This window comes from Ceratosolen solmsi, unplaced genomic scaffold, assembly GCF_000503995.2.
Source record: "Ceratosolen solmsi marchali unplaced genomic scaffold, CerSol_1.0 scaffold7, whole genome shotgun sequence".
Taxonomy (NCBI): Eukaryota; Metazoa; Arthropoda; class Insecta; order Hymenoptera; family Agaonidae; genus Ceratosolen; species Ceratosolen solmsi.
In genome coordinates, this window is record NW_011948413.1 from 17,282,279 (window position 1) to 17,302,817 (window position 20,539).

General features: G+C 24.8%; 5 protein-coding genes across 5 annotated transcripts; all 5 read right to left on the minus strand.

Annotated features, from left to right (window-relative positions):
* Positions 1-3,165: 3,165 nt before the first annotated feature.
* On the minus strand, positions 3,166-4,327 carry LOC105367734 (chymotrypsin-1-like; the record flags this gene model as incomplete). The annotated part of the gene is made up of 3 exons (XM_011506503.1): positions 3,166-3,337; positions 3,592-3,843; positions 3,998-4,327. Coding segments are annotated over 3 exons (726 nt in total), but the record flags the coding sequence as incomplete, so codon positions are not given.
* Positions 4,328-7,227: 2,900 nt separating this feature from the next.
* Positions 7,228-10,689, minus strand: LOC105367735 (chymotrypsin-1-like). Its single transcript, XM_011506504.1, has 4 exons — positions 10,644-10,689; positions 9,406-9,605; positions 7,503-7,754; positions 7,228-7,368 (listed from the first exon to the last, which is right to left on the minus strand). The coding sequence occupies exons 1-4, from the start codon at positions 10,687-10,689 to the stop codon at positions 7,228-7,230; spliced, it is 639 nt and encodes a 212-aa protein (XP_011504806.1).
* Positions 10,690-11,290: 601 nt separating this feature from the next.
* Positions 11,291-12,409, minus strand: LOC105367736 (trypsin delta/gamma-like). Its single transcript, XM_011506505.1, has 4 exons — positions 12,364-12,409; positions 11,809-12,134; positions 11,373-11,624; positions 11,291-11,311 (listed from the first exon to the last, which is right to left on the minus strand). Exons 1-4 carry the CDS (start codon positions 12,407-12,409, stop codon positions 11,291-11,293), a joined length of 645 nt encoding a protein of 214 aa, XP_011504807.1.
* A 1,709-nt stretch (positions 12,410-14,118) lies between these two features.
* Positions 14,119-15,550, minus strand: LOC105367737 (chymotrypsin-2-like). The gene is made up of 4 exons (XM_011506506.1): positions 15,505-15,550; positions 14,840-15,165; positions 14,408-14,659; positions 14,119-14,293 (listed from the first exon to the last, which is right to left on the minus strand). Exons 1-4 carry the CDS (start codon positions 15,548-15,550, stop codon positions 14,150-14,152), a joined length of 768 nt encoding a protein of 255 aa, XP_011504808.1. The 3' UTR covers positions 14,119-14,149.
* Positions 15,551-17,354: 1,804 nt separating this feature from the next.
* On the minus strand, positions 17,355-19,073 carry LOC105367582 (chymotrypsin-1-like). The gene is made up of 4 exons (XM_011506345.1): positions 18,999-19,073; positions 18,313-18,638; positions 17,849-18,100; positions 17,355-17,505 (listed from the first exon to the last, which is right to left on the minus strand). Exons 1-4 carry the CDS (start codon positions 19,042-19,044, stop codon positions 17,362-17,364), a joined length of 768 nt encoding a protein of 255 aa, XP_011504647.1. The 5' UTR covers positions 19,045-19,073; the 3' UTR covers positions 17,355-17,361.
* Between the last annotated feature and the right edge of the window lie 1,466 nt (positions 19,074-20,539).

Below are 20,539 nucleotides of genomic sequence, written 5' to 3' on the forward strand. Positions count from 1 at the left end.
TTTTTCTCGATTACAATCCGCTAACCTTTGGATAATTAAATAGGTTTTCCATTAAAAGCTCATAGTAAATTTATATTGTGATATACGATATTCGTTAATAGTAGTCATCGAATGACGAAAAAGAAAAATAATTTGAAATTTAATGCTTTGAAGTAGCAGTAAATAAATAAATAAACCTAAATGCTTTATATATATATATATATATATATATATATATATATATATAATAAATAAATAACTTTAAATGATACCATAATTAATAATAAACGATTCGAAATCTTGATCTCATTCACTGTATACACGAATCAACCAGTTTGCCACTCCAATCATAAAATATTTATGCTCGATTAAATAATTAAAATTGTTTAAGAAAAATTGTCCACTAATTCGTATTGTGTCCTTCATTCTAAGCTGATATCCAATATATCTATTCTTCCAATATATCTTTAATATATCTTCCAATTTATTTATTGATAAGAAAAAAATTACACTATACTAAAGTTGCTGTCCAATATATTTATCCTTAATCGGAGGAGTGGTGTGACGTTTCAAATAATAATTTATTTCACTTTTAAAGCACTCAAAATTCATCTGAGGAAGAAATATATATTTATTAAAGATCACGAATTTGATATAAAAATATATATATATTTTATATATAAAACTTCACATTAAAAAAATAGTATACTTGACACTTTATCTTCCTCGAACGATTTAAGAAGACAAAGTTGCACTTGGCCAGTGATAAGGGGCATCGATCCTTTCGATTTTCAATTGATTATCACCCAGCTCATGACACTTAATCCACTATTTTCTTAATTAGCCTTCCTCGGGATGATTTTGGCAAACGGATCTCGTGGAGCAATGCAATGTGACTCAAAGAACGAACCCGTCGCTGACTTACAATTAAATTTAAAGAAATTTAATAACGAATGGAACTAGTTTTCGACTTGGCCTGAGACATTTGATCAGTTGTTTTTTTTTACGTAATTATCCATGAAACGTTAGTGACTCATTCTCCATACATATTTAACATCACAAACAAATCTTTATATTTATTATTTTTAAAAACATCAAATATTCACTAACTTTTACGAAAAAAGAAAAATTCATTTCTATTTATTTGATGTATAAAATATTTTTGTTAATTTAATTTTCAAAGCATACCTTTAATAAGATTACAACAATATTCGGATTTATTAAAAATCAAATTATTTTTTATTAAATTTTATCAATTTATCAATATACAGCACCTATAAATAATTAAATAATTTTTGTTTAAAGATGAAATAATAATAAAAATATTATTTTTAGAATAGTAAACTGAATAATTTTTTCAAATGAATTATTATTTGAATATACTAATTTTTATATATAATATTATGTCTTCTTTTAAATTTGATATTTAAATTAAATAATTCGATATCTTATATACTAATATAAACATCTTATAATATTATTCTGATGTTTATAAATTTTGTAATTCAAACATAAATTTTTATAGTTTTTTATGATGAATTTATAAAAAAGTAAATAAAAATGATAAACAATTTAAAAATTTATTTTTATTTTAATCGGAAATTATTAAAGCTGTCCCTGTTGTTAAAGAAAAATAATTTTATTTATATATCGTGTTTAATATAATACCCAAATTAATTTATTTAAAGCATATATATATATATATATATATATATATATATATTTATACGATTGAATAAAGAATGTCAAAATGAATAAGATATAGAATTTTGAATAAGCTCGACATATTTTTATTAAAAATGAATGTAAATGTCATAAATTAGTAATAATATAAAAGAGTAATTGTCATTACTGACCTGCCATAATCTACAATAATCCTGTCTTTTAATACGTTGCGATTTAATATGTATATGATTGTAGGGCTCCAATTTCAAATAATAATAATAATATATCAGCTTGTAACATGTATATATATTTTGTTTAATAGTTTTAATTAATATATAATATTATGTAATATAAATAGATATGTTAATTGAATAAAACATAAAAAGTTATTAATAAATAGTTTGGTAGCATAATCATATTATGCCCACGAAGATACTAAAGTTATAATATAATATAAATTTAAGATATTGATATACTAAAATATTAATTCATTTATAAAGTTAATAAAAAGATTTTTATATATCGATATAAAAGGCAATAGAGGAATGAAATAATTATATATAATAAATTATGGATGATATGTAAATTATCATCAAATAAATTTTCGATAAATTTTAGATTTATCGAAAATCTCTCACAAAGTACTGTTAAATACTATGTAAAGCATTAATTATATTTCTAGAACAAAACTTACTAAATAGTTTCTTGATACATCGAAGCAACAGCGCACACACACACACACACACACACACACACACACACACACACAAACACAATTTTTATTAAAATTTTATATAATTATTTATTAAATATATAACTTTATAAAAGAATTGTATTTAATTATATAGACATAAATTGATGAAAATTATTTATAATATTTTATTTTATATTTTTTTACGATACTTTATCCTTTATAATACAAATATAGTAGTACGCAATTACGGATTATATTTAAAATTGATTAGATTAAAAAAACATTTTTATCTGAACCAAATATATAAAATAGATAAAATATATCGAATGTAGTTTATAATAAGAGTTAGATATCATATGAAAATTATATATTTATATCATTTCAAGTAGTAAAAGAATAATGTGAGAATATTTCTTAATTTACAAGTGATAAATTTACAAATAAAGAATATTATTATCATATATTTAAAACATTCGCATATTTCAACGGTGTTTAAATGTAATAATAAATATATTATGTTGATTATTATTAGCTATTGATAAAATTTGATCTAAGCTTGCAACAAATTATGTGAAACCATATTTTATAAATTTCAAGATTTTTTTAAGATAAAATTAATTTTGAAATATGTATTAATAAAACTATTTAATATGAATAATTTTTTAGATATTTAAATATTTTTTAAACATATAATCTAAGTTATTAATGGTTCCATTTCTATGTTTAAATATATGAATATTGTATTAAGAGCATATTCTATTGAATTAGATTCTTATATTTATTTTTGCTGTTAAAAAAATAAAAATTTACTTAAGGAAAACGTTTATTCAATATTAAAATATTAAAATTCGTGGATTAAGCAGCTAAAGCCTCATAGATGAAACCAAGGTATTGGTAAATGCTGGTATAAACGATAGGTAAATTGTCACGATAAGGCAAAATAATTGAAGCTACGCCAACGATTTTACCATTCATTACTAATGGACCACCGCTGTCACCCTGAAAAGTTTCATAAGGATAGTTATATTTAAAATATCTTGAAAATCAAAAAAATTTATAATAGAAAAATTAATTGTGCTATTTTTATTTTATTTTTTAAAAAAAGAGAATAAATTTTGAAAATGTAATTCAGAAACCGTCTTAGTACGATTAATTCAAGTGGTATACTGTTCAACGGATGCATTTTTTTTTTTTTTTATATAAATAATGTAATTAATAGAATAAATTATTATTATTTGTTACAGTAAACTTACAACACTTGGACCTTCGTTCGCTTCTTTACGTATACAGAATTGACCAATATAAAGTTTAATTTGGTAAGCATTGGCACAATTCTCTTTCGAATAAATGATTACATTGACTTTTCGTAGTGATTGCTCAGAAGATAAATCGGTTATTTGTGTTCTCGATGACCAGCCCACGATATAACCAGCAGCATCATAAATATTTGTGTTTGGAAGCTCTATCATGTTTTGAAATTCATTTAGTACAATTGCTACTTTCACCTATCAAAGAAATATTTTAATGGTGTATGTTGAACCGCTAACATTTCAAATTCATAATAATTAATTTTTGAAATCCGTAGATATTAATAAAATGTTAAAAAAAAACAATTATTGCTATACCGCTAGTAATTATATTTACTAAAAAATTTTTTACCTTAACTACTGCTAGATCATATGGTTTTATTCTTTCTCTATATTTTAATATATCGTATTTAGGGTGAAAGACAACTTTAGCAATTTCATGCAGTACTCTACCATTACTATTTGTACTATTTATTCCTGTTTTTATTTTTATACGTCTAAAAGTTCTTGGTTCGTTAAAAAGACAATGGGCTGCTGTAAGAATGTGCTTATTAGTAATTATTCCACCAATACAAAATACTTGATTTGATTGGGAGTATGTAAACGATGCTAAAAAAGGATAAGAATTTGTATTTGTAATTTCTCCACCAACGATCCGCGCATTTTTTGCCAAAGTTCCTAAAAATTTATTAAGAATTATAACATATTCAAATTGAAAATTGTAGATAGATAGTTAATAGGTATATTAATTGTAATGTAAGATATTAATGAATGTACGAAGAAAAAATTAAGATACTTTACTATGTCATAAATTATGTTTAATATATATATATATATATATATGTGTGTATGTATGCAGTTTATAAATAGTTAGTTGTATTATATAATTTTTTTTTTTAATTTATAGACTAGAAATATTAATTTTGGGTTTATATTTGATCATATGTATCTGATTTACGAAGACACTTGAACGTAACTTCTTACGCTTATTTAAAATTGTAAAATTTAAATTTCAAATATATACCAATAAAAATATTTCATAATATTAATTGCCTTAATTACAAAATTTATTTATAAACAGAGACGTTATATTATAATATTTCATTGTAATATATAGACCACTACTCGTACTCATTAATATTTTCCATATATTGAAGTAGAATCGGTAATTAACAAAGTAATTTTAAAATAATTATTTAACATTATATTATTATGCTTACCAGCAATGGATAATATCAATAAAAAGATTCCAATTTGAAGCTTCATTTTGACTATTCTAAATATATTCATAAAGTCTACGTTCTTTATATACTTATTACATTACAAGAATATCAAGCTTTTATACCAATTATTTTTCTAAAGATTAATTAGGATCTTTAAAAATTATATTAAAAGTTTCAATTAATCGAAAATCAAATATTTTCGTAACGATAAGTTAATATATCCATTTGTATTGATACATATTAATTTTTGGTTTAAATATCTAATGAATATAATAATCGTTTTAGGGAATATTTAAAGACGTCTCAAATGAAGCTTATAGATTTCTAAAATAATTCTTCGTATATCTCAACTTAACTAAAATCGATAATAAAAGATAATAATTTAGTGGGCAAGTTTCAAATTTTTTCAAAGTAATCATAAAAATTTGCATATACGTACAAAAATTTATCTACAAAAATCGTAAGATTTTACATATCTAAAATAGTTGTATATTTATATTTAAATATATAATTTATATTTAAAAATGTAAATATATACTGCTACAGTTTATTAGAATAATAATTACTATATTTCGAATAATTAATGAAGCTTCAAAGATAGTTAATTTAAAATGTAAAATATAAAAGTAATTATTCATTTAAATCTTTTTAGTACGAAAATTTGTAGAAAAAGTTAATTTTTAGTATTTCTTGAGTTAACTACACATGTTATTACAAATTAATCTTTAAATTTCATTCATAGCATTTTGTAGATTTATCTGATAATTAAATCTAATAGATATTTTTTTATATTATCAAATAAGAAATATGGTTTTTGTCTACAGCATAATAAAACTTATAAAACCATGTAATTAAGGAGACATTCAAAGGCATTGATTCATAGATTCAACATTACTTATTACTGTAAATGAACATTAGATATGAATTAAAATTTTTTTTATTATTATTAGATTTTTCAAGATATTTTTAAAACTTATTTACGTTATTCTATTTGATTAATATCTTTATAATTTTTATTATAAGAAAGATGTAATGTAATATCAAGCATTCCAAGAAATACTGTTGATAAATTGTTTTAATTTTATCTATAGAAAACATTTTTACCATATAAATATATAATTTCGATTTCAAAATTTCCAGATATTTTCAGGCATTAATTATAGCAAAATAATAAGTGTACTTTAGAGATTAGAGAAGCCTACGACTTGTCTTACCTCGATTTTTCAAGTTTGCGTATGTGCTATAGCTAAAACAATATTTACATACATCATAAGATTGAGTAAAGATAATTGAATAAACTTTAGTATCTAATTAGCTAATGAACAGTAAGACATTATTAGTTTGTAGATATTAAATTAGAATATCTTCATCGAGCATTTCAGAAACACTACAAATACTATTAATGACGATCAGAAATGAAAATATAAGCATTAAAAACGAATTGGCTTGTTTAAGTAAAATTAGCATTTCTTCTATTCTCGTATGTTATTTTCTAAATTATTTTACTAGTAATTACAGAGTAGATTTAAAATTTATTGTAACTACGTTACTGCATACAACACTATATGCTTTTATACTTTCTATCACTATCCCATATAACAATCGTAAGAAATAATTACTTTACCTTTTGTATAACTATGAAATTTAAATACTAGCAAAGGTTATTTTCCGATCGTAAGTCAATCGATTGATTTTTCCTTTCGATTATATGAATATTGTACGACTAAACGACTAATTATATGCCAGAGTGTTCGGAAAGGAAAAGTCACACGCCAGGTTAGATCACATAAAGAAGTAAACAATAAATTCGTCGAATTAATTAAAAACTTGGGAATACTTTATTATTTATAGTTCGAAGAAATTTAGAATTTCTTCTTCAACAAATTTTATCATTCTAGGTCGGACACTCTGAGAATTGTATAAAAACAAAACAAAAACAAAATAAAATTAAGTTCGAATTAGTAACGGGAGGAGAACTCATTTAATTCAAAAAGTTTTTATGCGAGGACAATGAAAAAGGGAGGTTACATAATTGATAATAACAATTAATAACAAAATCTTATTTAATATTAAATCGAGAAAACTACTAAGTGAGTTAACACATACCCAATATATGACAATTTATGTTTTATAATTTTGTTAATGGCAGTAATAAGAGTAGAACAGATTACAGATACGCTTTGTTTTTTATATGATAATACCTTATCATTAATGACAATCCTATTCCAAAGAAAAGGTTCGCTCTAATTTATATTATATCACATACGCATCTCCAATTTACATTTTGCATTAAAAAAATCATATATTTAAACAAGTAATGTATTTATTAGATTATTCGAAATATTAACAAAATCCACAATTATTTTAAAAAAAACCTAATAAAATCAAGATAATAGTAAACATTGGTATAAAAATCAGGTATGCCTTGAGCACATGGCATACTAAATGAAACAACACCAGCAAGCTTTTTGTTAATTACCAATGGACCACCGCTATCACCCTGAAAAGTTTGACAAGGTCAATAATATTTCTAAACGAACAAATTAAATACAACAAAATGTAAATACCATTGTTTAGCGAATATAAGCAGCGAATAAAAGAAAAAAACAGTATGATATGAGTTGGAAAACTTACAATGCACGGTCCGACATTTTCCTTATAATACGCACAAAATTGTCCAACAGCCGTTTCCAAACTATAAATTTCAAAACAGTCCCTTAACGGGTAAATGTACATATAAGCTTTTTGCAATTGCATGGGAAATGTATTGTTTGGATGAGATATGGAACCCCAGCCCAAAACATAGCCACTGTCTTCGTCATCTATGTCTCTGTCTGGAAGATCTATCATGTTTTGATAATTATTAAATACAATCACATGTTTTACCTGTAGAATAAACCGTTTTTATTAGATGATTTAAGAAATTTCTTTGAGTCATGGATATTATAAGATATCATAAGCATAAAGAATTTTTAAAAAATCGTGAAATTGCCGCTACCTTGACAACTGCAATATCGTGTCGATTTATTTGTTCATTTGTATGTTCCCCGGTGTATGCAGGATGAAAGAAAACTCGAGCGATATCGTGTCCTCCTCTTGAAACAGCATCCATAAAAGTTATTCCCGTGTATACTCTAATGTTACTGTAATCTCCTGATTGAGTGAAAAGACAATGAGCGGCTGTCAGAATATACTGATTGCTGATTATTAATCCATCACAACATATTTGGGTTTTTATTTATATAGATCTTTGTTTATTTCGTTTATTAAAGAAGTAGTCAATTATGTTAGATACTAATTATATTGAAATATCTAATTTTATTCTAAAATTGCATTGCCAATAAAGCGTTCATCATTCAATGTTCGAAATATGAAATATATTAAGAAGATCCAAAATAGTGAAACAATGGCGGAGCTCTTCGATCGCGCAGAGCCTTACTTTTGCCATCCCCGAGTGACATTAAGAACTCAAAATTGCACTTGGCCAGTGATAAGGGGCATCGATCCTTTCAATTTTCAATTGATTATCTCCCAGCTCATTGACACTTAATCCACTATTTTCTTAATTAGCCTTCCTCGGGATGATTTTGGCAAACGGATCTCGTGGAGCAATGCAATGTGACTCATAGAACGAACCCGTCGCTGACTTACAATTAAATTTAACAAAAATTTAATAACGAATGAAACTAGTTTTCGATTTGGCCTGAGACATTTGATCAGTTGTTTTTTTTTACGTAATTATCCATGAAACGTTAGTGACTCATTCTCCATACACATTTAACATCACAAACAAATCTTTATCTTTATTGTTTTCAAAATAAACATTTGATAAATACTTATTAACCGTTAGAGGAAATAGTTGAAGAATTTCAATTTTATTTATAAACTAAATTTATTATCATATGTAACATCGCCCTACTTAGATACGATTATCTTGACGCTAATGGCGGTGAAGGGGTGGGGATGACGTGGATTGGCTGGTAAAATACTGTAGGCGGTAGGTCGGCAGATTTAAATATATTTAATGGTGCATTACAGGATCAATTTACAATGTATCATCTATTCATCATCTCTCTTATAAAATCAACATAATAATAAATTTTTGTATAAATATCAGGTGTACCAAGAGCGCATGGATGAGTAAGTGATACGAAACCGGCGAGTTTTCCATCCACTACAAACGGATCTCCACCCTCGCCCTAGAAAATTCCAAATTGTAAAAGTTTAAATATATTTTCGAATATAAGAAAATCTCATAAAGGAAATTTTCAGTGTTTTCTCTTTTTCTGAATATTGTAGAAAGCTTCACATTATGTCAACAAATACATCGAGGATAATATGAAGTATACATTGTCTGCGTCAAGGCATAGGTCTTATTAGGAATATATAATAATTTTCTATGATATTCGTTGAAAATTAATAAAATTTCTACTGAATTTAATATGTAAAGTAACTCATATCAAGTGAAACAATGATAATATAAATAGACGTAGACCGTGATGGTCAGAGAGAGGAGGGTATAAAGGAAAATATTTACCGTCCACGTTCCTACTCCCTTTTTATCCAATACGCAAAATTGAGTATCGTGTACAAGAAATTTAAAATATGTAGAATAAAATCTTTCTGGAATAATTCTCATGTCGGCCTTTTGCATTTGTAAAGGATATGAATTTTCTGGGAAAGTCGTTGATCCCCATCCCAAAACAAATCCGTTATCATTCTCAGCAACGTCTCTGTCTAATAGTTCGATAGCGCTTTGGAATTCATTAAATTCAATTGCTTTTTTCAGCTAAATAGTATATAAATAGGTATAGGGTAAATAATAATCAATGTATGAAAACATTATTATTCTTATTTGAAAATAGCTAATTAAAACGTTTATATTTATAGATACCATTATGTAAATTTAAGCTATAAAGTCCAAAATTAAGTAGAAATTATAATATTTTGCAATTCCAAATAATAATGTAAAACCTATAAGAATTATATATATTTTACGTTGATAACTGCGATATCACGTAGATATATTTCATCACGATTTTGTTTAGCTGTAAATTTCGGATGATTAAGTATCCTAGTTATTTCGTGCTCATTTTCTGCATTTGACTCCATAGTATTCCCAGTGTAAACTCTAATTTGTTCCAAATTATTTGATTCATATAAAAGGCATTGAGCCGTTGTAATGATATGCTCAGTACTGATTATTGAACCGCCACAGAAAATATTAGGTTTTGTAATATATTTAAACGTGGCAGTAAATGGATATCTTCGAACATATGTGTCTTCACCGCCAAGAATTCTCAAATTTTTTGTTAAAGCGCCTAAATATTTATTTATAATTATAAAGTATTTTAATTATAAATTATAAATATGTTGTGAGTCGATTTATCAAACTAATTTTTTTTCTTAATTGTGGAAGTATTATAATGATTAGGTCTATAACAAATTGCGCTCTTTTTTCAAATTTTTGAGTTACTTTAAGTTCTCTAACATTATATTTGAATTTATGGTATAAAATTTAAATATTTGAATTTAGTATTAATTTATTATATTACAAGTTTTATATATTCAATTATTTCCTCAAAAACTTATGATAATTATACAATTTTATTGTAACATGTATTGTTTATTCTTTAATGAATTTAAATATTAGAACTGAAATAAATTTCAATCAATTATTACCATTAGATTATGTATAATAATTTAATTGTACAATAACTATATTTAATTCGAAATTATATTAGCAAAAGTATTCAAAAGATGTTTTAAACTTACCGGTAGCCAATAGTACAAATACAAATACTGCAATTCGATATCTCATTTTAACTACTCTAAAGAAGTTAGCAAGACAATATTTGTTACGGTTCGCTATGCGCTTTACGCTTTTATTTATAAGCTAAATTTATTATCATATTTAACATCGCCCTACTTAGATACGATTATCTTGACGCTAATGGCGGTGAAGGGGTGGGGATGACGTGGATCGGCTGGTAAAATACTGTAGACGACAGGTCGGCAGATTTGAATATATTTTATGGTTTATTACAATATTAATGAGCAATGGATTATAAAGTCATCATATCTTCTATAAAGTCGATATAATAGTAAATTTTTGTATATATATCAGGTTTACCAGTGGCGCATGGATTCAATACTGAAGTTAAACCGGCGAGTTTTCCATCAATGATAAACGGACCTCCGACATCACCCTGGTAAATTTACAATTCCAACATGTATTAAATAAGTTTACAAATAATCCAATTAATATATCAATATGTTTGAGCTTAAATATGTTTAAATTGTCTGTAATCGTTAGGCATATATTACAGTCTGGATAACAATTAATTTATGAAAGAATGAAATAATATTTACATTAAAATTACATAGATAACCTAATATTGAACAGGAGCTACTAATAGTATTTAGGAGTTAGCACTTGAAGACTAAAAATTATATTGTATTAATAATGAAAGCATGCAGAATATAAAAAATGAAATAAAATACCACGCATGGTCCAACTCCTGCTTTGTCGAAGGCCACAAACTGAGTGTCGTGTATTAGAAAGGTGATATATTGAGAATAAACATTTTCTGAAATGACACTCATGTTGGCCTTTTGCATTTGCGTTGGATATGAAAGAGTCGGATAAGTCGTCGATCCCCATCCCAAAACATATCCATGGTCATTCTCAATAACATCTCTGTCTAAAAGCTCTATGGCGTTTTGGAAAGCATTAAATGGAATTGATTTTTTGAGCTGAAAAATGGAGGTTATGGTCTTTGAACTCTATTGAATATACTAAAAATGTATGTGCTTACATTTAGAATTTTCTATTGAATATTTAATTGTTATCAACATTCAGATTAAAATTTTCTTTATAATTCTATCCTGAAATATTTTCATACTGTATATTATCTCCTATTATCTCCAATCCATTTACCTTAACAACAGCAATATCATGTAGATGCATTTCATCATAATTACGTACATCTGTATATTTAGGATGTAAAAAAATATCATCAATTTTATACGGAGTTCCTCGACTTAACTCCGTGGATACAGTGCCTGTAAAGACCCTAAGATGAGCCCAACGATCTAAAAAATCTACAACCACTTGCGCGGTTGTAAGGATGTGTTTGTTACTTATTATTACACCGCTTCCAATCATATGCAAAAATTGGTTGTGTTTAAAATTGGCTATAAATGGATATAATCGCACATCTCCAACTTCGCCACCAATAATTCGCACATTTTTTGAGAGAGCACCTGTAATTTACAATTAGAAACATATTCGAATCATTCATAATGAGAAGGTCGTAGGAAGGTAAATTTTATAATTTTATATTGTTTTTTAATTTTTTAATTGTTAATATTTCAACAAAATTTCAAATAGACATTAACAGCGTTATTAAATACACGCTATTAAATAACATTTATATTAATCTTAACACAATCAGTTAAAAGATGTAAAAAAAAAAATAAATCACGCACTTACCAATAGATAATAGTCCAAATACAATGACAGCAATTAGAGATTTCATGTTCATAATTCTAAATATGTTGGTAACGAATCATTTGTTACATTTGCTTATATACAGGTTACATTCTGTTGGAAAAATATTGAGAGTTTTTATGAATATTTTGATAAAAATAATTACTATTGAATATTATATTATAAAATATACGTAAAGAACAGATAATCAAATATTTTCGTAACGATAAGTTAATAAATATACTTTTGATATCGATAAGGTAATATATAAAAATAATTTCCAAATAAATATTTAACAATATATTAATGTTGTATTTATAGATTTGTAAAAAAATTCCAACATCTATTGTAACTTGTATAATTACAAAATAACAATAATTTAATAAAAAAAAGGTAGTAATCTTGCCTTTACTATAATCCAAATTATTGAAATCCAAATTTCTATTATATTTCTAAACAGTTTATGAATATAAAAATATTCAAATTTTTACATTTTTAAGGCAAATGACCTACTTCAGTCTAATACCTTTATTATTGGATTTAATTCTAATGGTAATTATCCATTATTTGGCAATAAATATAAGTGTATTTAAAGTGTAAAGAATTACAGATATTCTATGGTTAATTAGAAAACCATGTCACATGTTTTCAAAGATTAATTTTGACAATGAATATTTTTCACTGCATGAGCAATACTGGATATGCACATAAAATTAATATTAATTATAGTACAGAACATCAATTACGCGAATTAATATTTCATTTTTAATTGTGTATTACATAATAAGATTTGAAAATTAACACTACATATAAGAAAATTACAATTGGAAAAGTTATTTTAACTATTATGAAAAGAATATTCCATTTGCCATTATCCACAACGATATTATATTATATTTGAAGAAAATCATCGTTATATATCAATATATTTCCAATTACTTTTATATCACAATAAGTTGTACTATCATAATGTAATGTAATAACGTAAATACTTGTTATTATTGATTATGTTAAAAATGAAAATACAATAAAAACTGATGCTTGAGACCCGAAAACTTTTTTATGAATGATATAATTTTACATTTTATAAATCTAAACTTACAAAATAAATTATTAACATTAGCAAAAAGATTATTATATTTCCGACAACCAAACGATTTAAAAGCAAATTATATAATAATCAAAGCCAAGCATCTTGCAGTATTATTTCGAAATATAACTAATATATTTCTTATCTACATTAAACAAACATAAGTTTAGAAACAACATAGCTTCGAAAGAAAAAAACAAAATGTCATCTTGTAATGTATCTATGTAATTACATAAGACATATTACGAGAGTTAATAAACAATTTCATTATCAACTGTGTATTATACTATAAGTTTTTAATTAGTCGATATCGCTTGCTTAAATTAATTCGTTTTATGATAAATATTATCAAAAATAATGGCATAATTAAAAATAATGAATATATATGTATGTTTGTAGCATTAATTATTATCGTAATTAAACGCAAGAAAGAGTATTTTCGGCAATTCAAACGAAAATCTGATCGTGTTACATAATCACAGGTTTTGATTAAAAAACATATTATTGAAAGGTGTTTGGACCCCACCTACAACTTACGGAAATATGATTAGTATAACATTAACGACTGAATAATACAGTTAATAACTAATTGGAAAATATGCATTTTTATTATTACATCCTACAACAATTGTAGGACTACAATTCTCAATATGTAAGAATAATCTGGGCGACTATTAAAAAATGACAAGATAACGTGAATTATAAAATCATCATGTGTCTTATGAAATCGATGTAATAATGTGTTCTGACATATATATCTGGTACACCTTGGGCACACGGAATCGAAACTGAAATGATTCCGGCAATTTTTCCATCAATCACTAACGGACCTCCGCTATCACCCTACAAAATATTAAAAAATTTGTAATATTACAAATTTCTTTTCAAAGAATATAAAATAGCAGAAAGCAGCAAATATTACAACACAAAGTAATAATTTAATTGCATTATATTTACCAAACATGGACCAATTCCTAACTGGTTATATGCGCAAATTTGGCAATCGTATAGATGAAATGCTAAAAGACTCATACATAATCTTAGCGAAATAATACGCACTTCGGCCTTTTGCATTTGTATAGGATACGTAGGCGTGGGATGCGACATTGATCCCCAGCCGAAAATAAAACCGCTGTCATTGTCAGTAACATCTCTGTCTAGAAGCTCTATGGCACTTTGCAATTCATTAAATTCAAAAACATCTTTCACCTATAAAATGGGATCGTTAATATTTGCGAAGTCTCATAATTACGCTTAAAATAATAATTGCCAAATTCTTTAGTGTCTATCGATATTCAAAATTACATTTGCAAATTATTTATGTAAACAATCTGCGATGACGATAAATTTGTTGACAAAATTATTTCTAAATAATTGCAAGCATTTTACCTTGATGACTGCGATATCATGCAGATACATTTCATCGCGATTATGTTCAGCTGTGAATGCAGGATGTATGAAAACAGTATCAATTTCATTCGCGTTTCCTGCATTTCCCTCCAATAGTGCTATTCCTGAGTAGACTCGTATATATTGTGCATCAGTATTTACATTTCTGGCGCACTGAGCCGAGGTAAGGATGTGTTTATTACTGATTATTGAACCTCCACAAATGGCTTTAAAATCATCAAGGTATTTGAATGATACCAGAAACGGATGTGTACGCACATTTCCATCTTCGCCTCCAATAATTCTCACATCCTTGGCTAAAGTGCCTAAACATTTCTTTATAATTATAAAATCCTCAAATTCGAAATTGTCCACTGGTGTATTAAATATTTGGTTAATTACAAATGACAAAGGAATTCAAGTTTTATATGCATAACAAGTTAAATTAAATTTTCATATTTCACAGTTTCCGTACAATATCATAACAAACCAAGCTTAACAGCATATTTTAAGGGATATATTATTTAAAAATTATTTTCAATAAATTATAACTTTTACGTTATGGATAATCAAGTGTGTGCTAAATTACTAACGTACATTTAAAATAAAATAATAACATTTTTATATAAATAGAATAATTCAATAAATGAAAATTATGAAGTTACCTGTCGTTACTATTGTAAATAAAATGACTGCAACTTGATACTTCATTTTGATTATGAAAAATACTTTTGGTAGGAATATATGTATTTCTAGTCTTTATATAGTAATTATATTGTATATAAAGACTACCAAATTTTTATAAGAATGATTGTGATATGAATATTTCGATCATTAGAAATTGTACAATTATATTTATAGATAATTATTTGATTAATAGGTAATTTGAGCAAAAATCAAATATTATCATAACGAGAAATTAACATATTCATATATTCGATCGATACATATTAATTCATACCTAAACAAAGCTTACAATAAATATATTAAAATTTTATATATTGAATCAATACTTCAGTAATAAAGTTGTTATTTTAAATGAAAAACGTCTTACATTAACAGATAATGAAATTGATAAAAAATTATAATTTATATGAAAGTGTCATAAAATGTACTTTTTTTTTATTATAATTCTAATTAGTTCAGTTACGTGTAAAAATTAACATTTTTTAATTTGTAGAGTAGAATAAAATAGAGTAGAATAAGTTTATTATTAGATTTTATTAAAATTATAATTATCGAATATTTAAAAGTCGATTTACAATTAATTTTATTTAAAATTCAGTTTAAAGAACAGTCTATGCCAAAATCAAAATAACGTATTTGGTTTATTACATTTTTCTGTATATACATACAACAAATAATTTAACAATGATATATAAGGAAATAATTTTATTAATAATAATATTGTTGAATAGGGATTGGATATTTATCAAAATAGAACGAAATAAGTTAAACTTGAAACTTAAAATAATTTAATGAATATCGAACAATATATTTTACTATTGCGAAATAACCAAATTTCAAAACATCCTCTGTAATTATTGTTGTTTTATCGATTTTATCATAAAATAAAATATATTATAATATTATATATAACCAAAATGAAAATTTTGGTCTATAATATTTGTCTCTTTTCATTCCCGCCTTTTAGTACATTTCAGCTCGTATATACTCTTTTCTGAATTTGCGACTAACATGCACATGTTTACAGAAAATAATGCAAATTAGGAATTACACTCAGGCATAATAATATTCCTCCATTAAATAAATTAGCTACTATATAGAATTTCCAATATTTGTTTGTTGATATATTTCATGAATACTTTATTCCTATTATTTCAGAAATGAGTAATCGACAAAATTACGTCAATTCCTTGCCATTTTTTATACATACGCACCAACAAATGAATCAGATCGTAACTTCAAAGTACTTGTCCCTTTAAAATTTATGTTTAATTTGAAAATAAATACACGAAATTCTTCAAATTTTTAATTAATGCGTAATTTTAAGAAAAAATACTATATTCCATATATTAGTATATACAGATATTAATGGAATTACAGTACAATACTAAATATAATAAATTATGCAATAAGATAATCTTATTATTTTATAAAAATTACTTAGAAGATACTGTTTGATGTATAGTAATAGTCAAATTAACATATATAAATTTGTATGACTTATTATCAATTTGAATCTATTTACGAAAAATAATGTTTTTGAATGAGGTAATGAATTTTCAATATCATATAATTTATTTTGGAAATATTTGGTTTTATTAAAAATTAAAACTTTCATTTGCTTGTATTATAGTTTCTAAATGAACTTTTGTATTAATGACTCATATTATTTGAAGCCACGTATAAATTTTTTTTTATGTTGCCAAAGTCAGGTATAACATACAATGAATTATCCAAATTGATGATGGTTTTAATACGTTAATAAATAATGTAAAATTTTTTGTTACATTTTTTTGAAATCGATATAATATTATAGAATAAATTGCTGATATGTATTATATTTTCATGATATCTTTTATAAAATCAATGTAGTAATAAATTTTTGTATATATATCCGGAACACCTTTGGCACATCGATAGACAACTGATGTTAAACCAGCGAGTTTTCCATCAATGACAAATGGATCTCCACCATCACCCTAAAAATGTTAAAAACCAATTAATAATTATAACATCGTGAAAATGAATAAAAAATAGGAGCTAATTATATCGTAATTATTATTTATAATATGATTTAATGAAGATTACATATTTTAATATTGCGATAACAAAAAATAAGATAATACGTTAAATTAGTTAAACAATGTATTTTGTAAAGAAAATAAATTAAATATAAAATTTAACTTAATTAAATTATAATTAAATATTCATTGGTTACTATTCAGATCTATTGATATATTTATAACAATAGTAGGGAAAAAATAAGAATAAAGAATAGAATAAAAACTGGGGGAGTGCATTAGTGTAATTTGAAATACTTACTTTGCATGCTCCAACTTCTGCTTTATCCAATGCGCAAAATTGAGTGTCGTGTATAAGAAATTTAAAATATGTAGAATACAATCTTTCTGGAATAATTCTCATGTTGGCTTTTTGCATTTTCGTTGGATATGAAAGAGTCGGATAAGTCGTTGATCCCCATCCCAAAACAAATCCGTTATCATTCTCAGCAACGTCTCTGTCTAATAGTTGGATAGCGCTTTGGAATTCATTAAATTTCATTTTTCGTTTAAGCTAAAAAAACAAATTTTTTATTAGAAGTATCTACTAAATATGAAGGAATGTATCAAAAAATTAATATCTTAATTTAAATGAAGCTTATCAAGTAATTAATAATGAACGATATCTTTGTTTATATTTAAACTATAAATTCTAAAATAAAAATTGTAATAAAAATTGGAATTTCCAAATAGCATACTCAGCTTTATTAATTATATGGTTTTTACCTTGACAACAGAAATATCATGCAGATACATTTCTTCAATAGTATCCTCAGCCGTGAATCTCGGATGATTGAAAACACGAGCAATTTCATGAGCATTTCCTGGATTTGACTCCGATGGTACCATTCCTGTATAAACCAGAACGCGTGCAAAATCATCTGGCTCATCATAAAGGCACTTTATGGTTGTAAGAACATGGTTATTGCTGATAATTGCACCACCGCAAATGGGAAAATTATAGTCTCTATGTTTAAATAATGCTACGAACGGATATGTTCTTGTATCTACATCTTCGCCACCAATAATTCGAACATTTCTTGTAAAGGCACCTGCAAAATTATTTAGAATATAATCAATTATAATATATTTGACTTAGAATTTATGAATAGATATATTGATTAAGCATTACGTAGAAAAGTGTATATGAATATAAATGATTACATGTTTATAATTAATGAAAATAAAATTTTAATTATCTATTCTACAGTCACTACAAGATTTGTACTTTTTATAATATAAAATTACGATCAAATAAATAAAAACTCGGACATTAGAATAGAAATTATCAGTCATTCGTTATGCTTACATTATCTATAATTTCGAGACAATAAAAACATATAGTAATATTTAAATGATACTAAAATCATCATTCTAAACATATAATTAAAAGGAGTAAATTATAAACTTACCGTTAGTTAGTAGTGCAAATACAAAGACTGCAATTAGATATGTCATTTTTATTATTCTAAATATTTTGATAAGGAAATATATGTTGGCCTCTTTATATACGCATTACATGATGTAAAATAAAGATTTACGTGAATATGTCCTTAACAATTAAAATCATAGAAAATTATATTTTAAAATAAACGCGAAGAACAGATAATCAAATATTTTCGTAATGATAAGTAAATACGTTCATTTAACGTAACGATAAGATAATATAGGAAAACTGTTTTTCTTGTATAAGTTTTTATATATGTGCTTTCACCTCCAAATACATGAACGTTCTTTTCAAAAGCGCCTAAAAATTTGTTTATTATTATGACCTTATTAAACTATTAATTATGCTTGCTTATACGTATTTTTATTCAACTGCATTTACTTTGTATGATATGCAAGAATTAACATAATCAAATGGAGTTAAAATTTGGTAACATTAAAAGTCATTATATACGTATATTATCATTAAATATGAAATTTCTGTTTCGTGTTTACGAATGAAATTCAAATTTAGTTGTGCGTTGATACCATTACATACAATTTATAATTTTGATAAAATGATAAATATTTTAATAGTAAACTTCTATATTATATTACAAAAAATCTTTTTTGGAATTGTTTATAATAATTTTAGAACTTGTAATAAAAAATCAAATTCAAATTTTAGAATTTTACTTTATCCATTGTAATTGTCTTTGTTTTCGTTACAAATTTCTTTAGCAAATCTTTGTTTTAATATCCAAATTTGATTTAAATAATCCAATATAAATTTTGCAAATTTATATTGTTCTTTATAATTAATTTTCCTTTACTGAATTTACGTATATATAGAGGAATACTTGTACAAATAAATTCTTAAATACTCAATTTAATTCCAGTACTTGTTTATTTTGTTATAATTTTATTAAAGTATTAAATATTTAAAGAAATTTATTTAGAAAAATTTATTAAGAATTTATTTATATGATCCATGATTTTAACATATGCTTTATTTTAAAAATGTAAATTATAGAATTTTCTCACCAACTTTAACACTACATATAAGAAAATTACAATTGGAAAAGTTATTTTAACTATTATGAAAAGAATATTCCATTTGCCATTATCCACAACGATATTATATTATATTTGAAGAAAATCATCGTTATATATCAATATATTTCCAATTACTTTTATATCACAATAAGTTGTACTATCATAATGTAATGTAATAACGTAAATACTTGTTATTATTAACGATAAGATAATATAGGAAAACTGTTTTTCTTGTATAAGTTTTTATATATGTGCTTTCACCTCCAAATACATGAACGTTCTTTTCAAAAGCGCCTAAAAATTTGTTTATTATTATGACCTTATTAAACTATTAATTATGCTTGCTTATACGTATTTTTATTCAACTGCATTTACTTTGTATGATATGCAAGAATTAACATAATCAAATGGAGTTAAAATTTGGTAACATTAAAAGTCATTATATACGTATATTATCATTAAATATGAAATT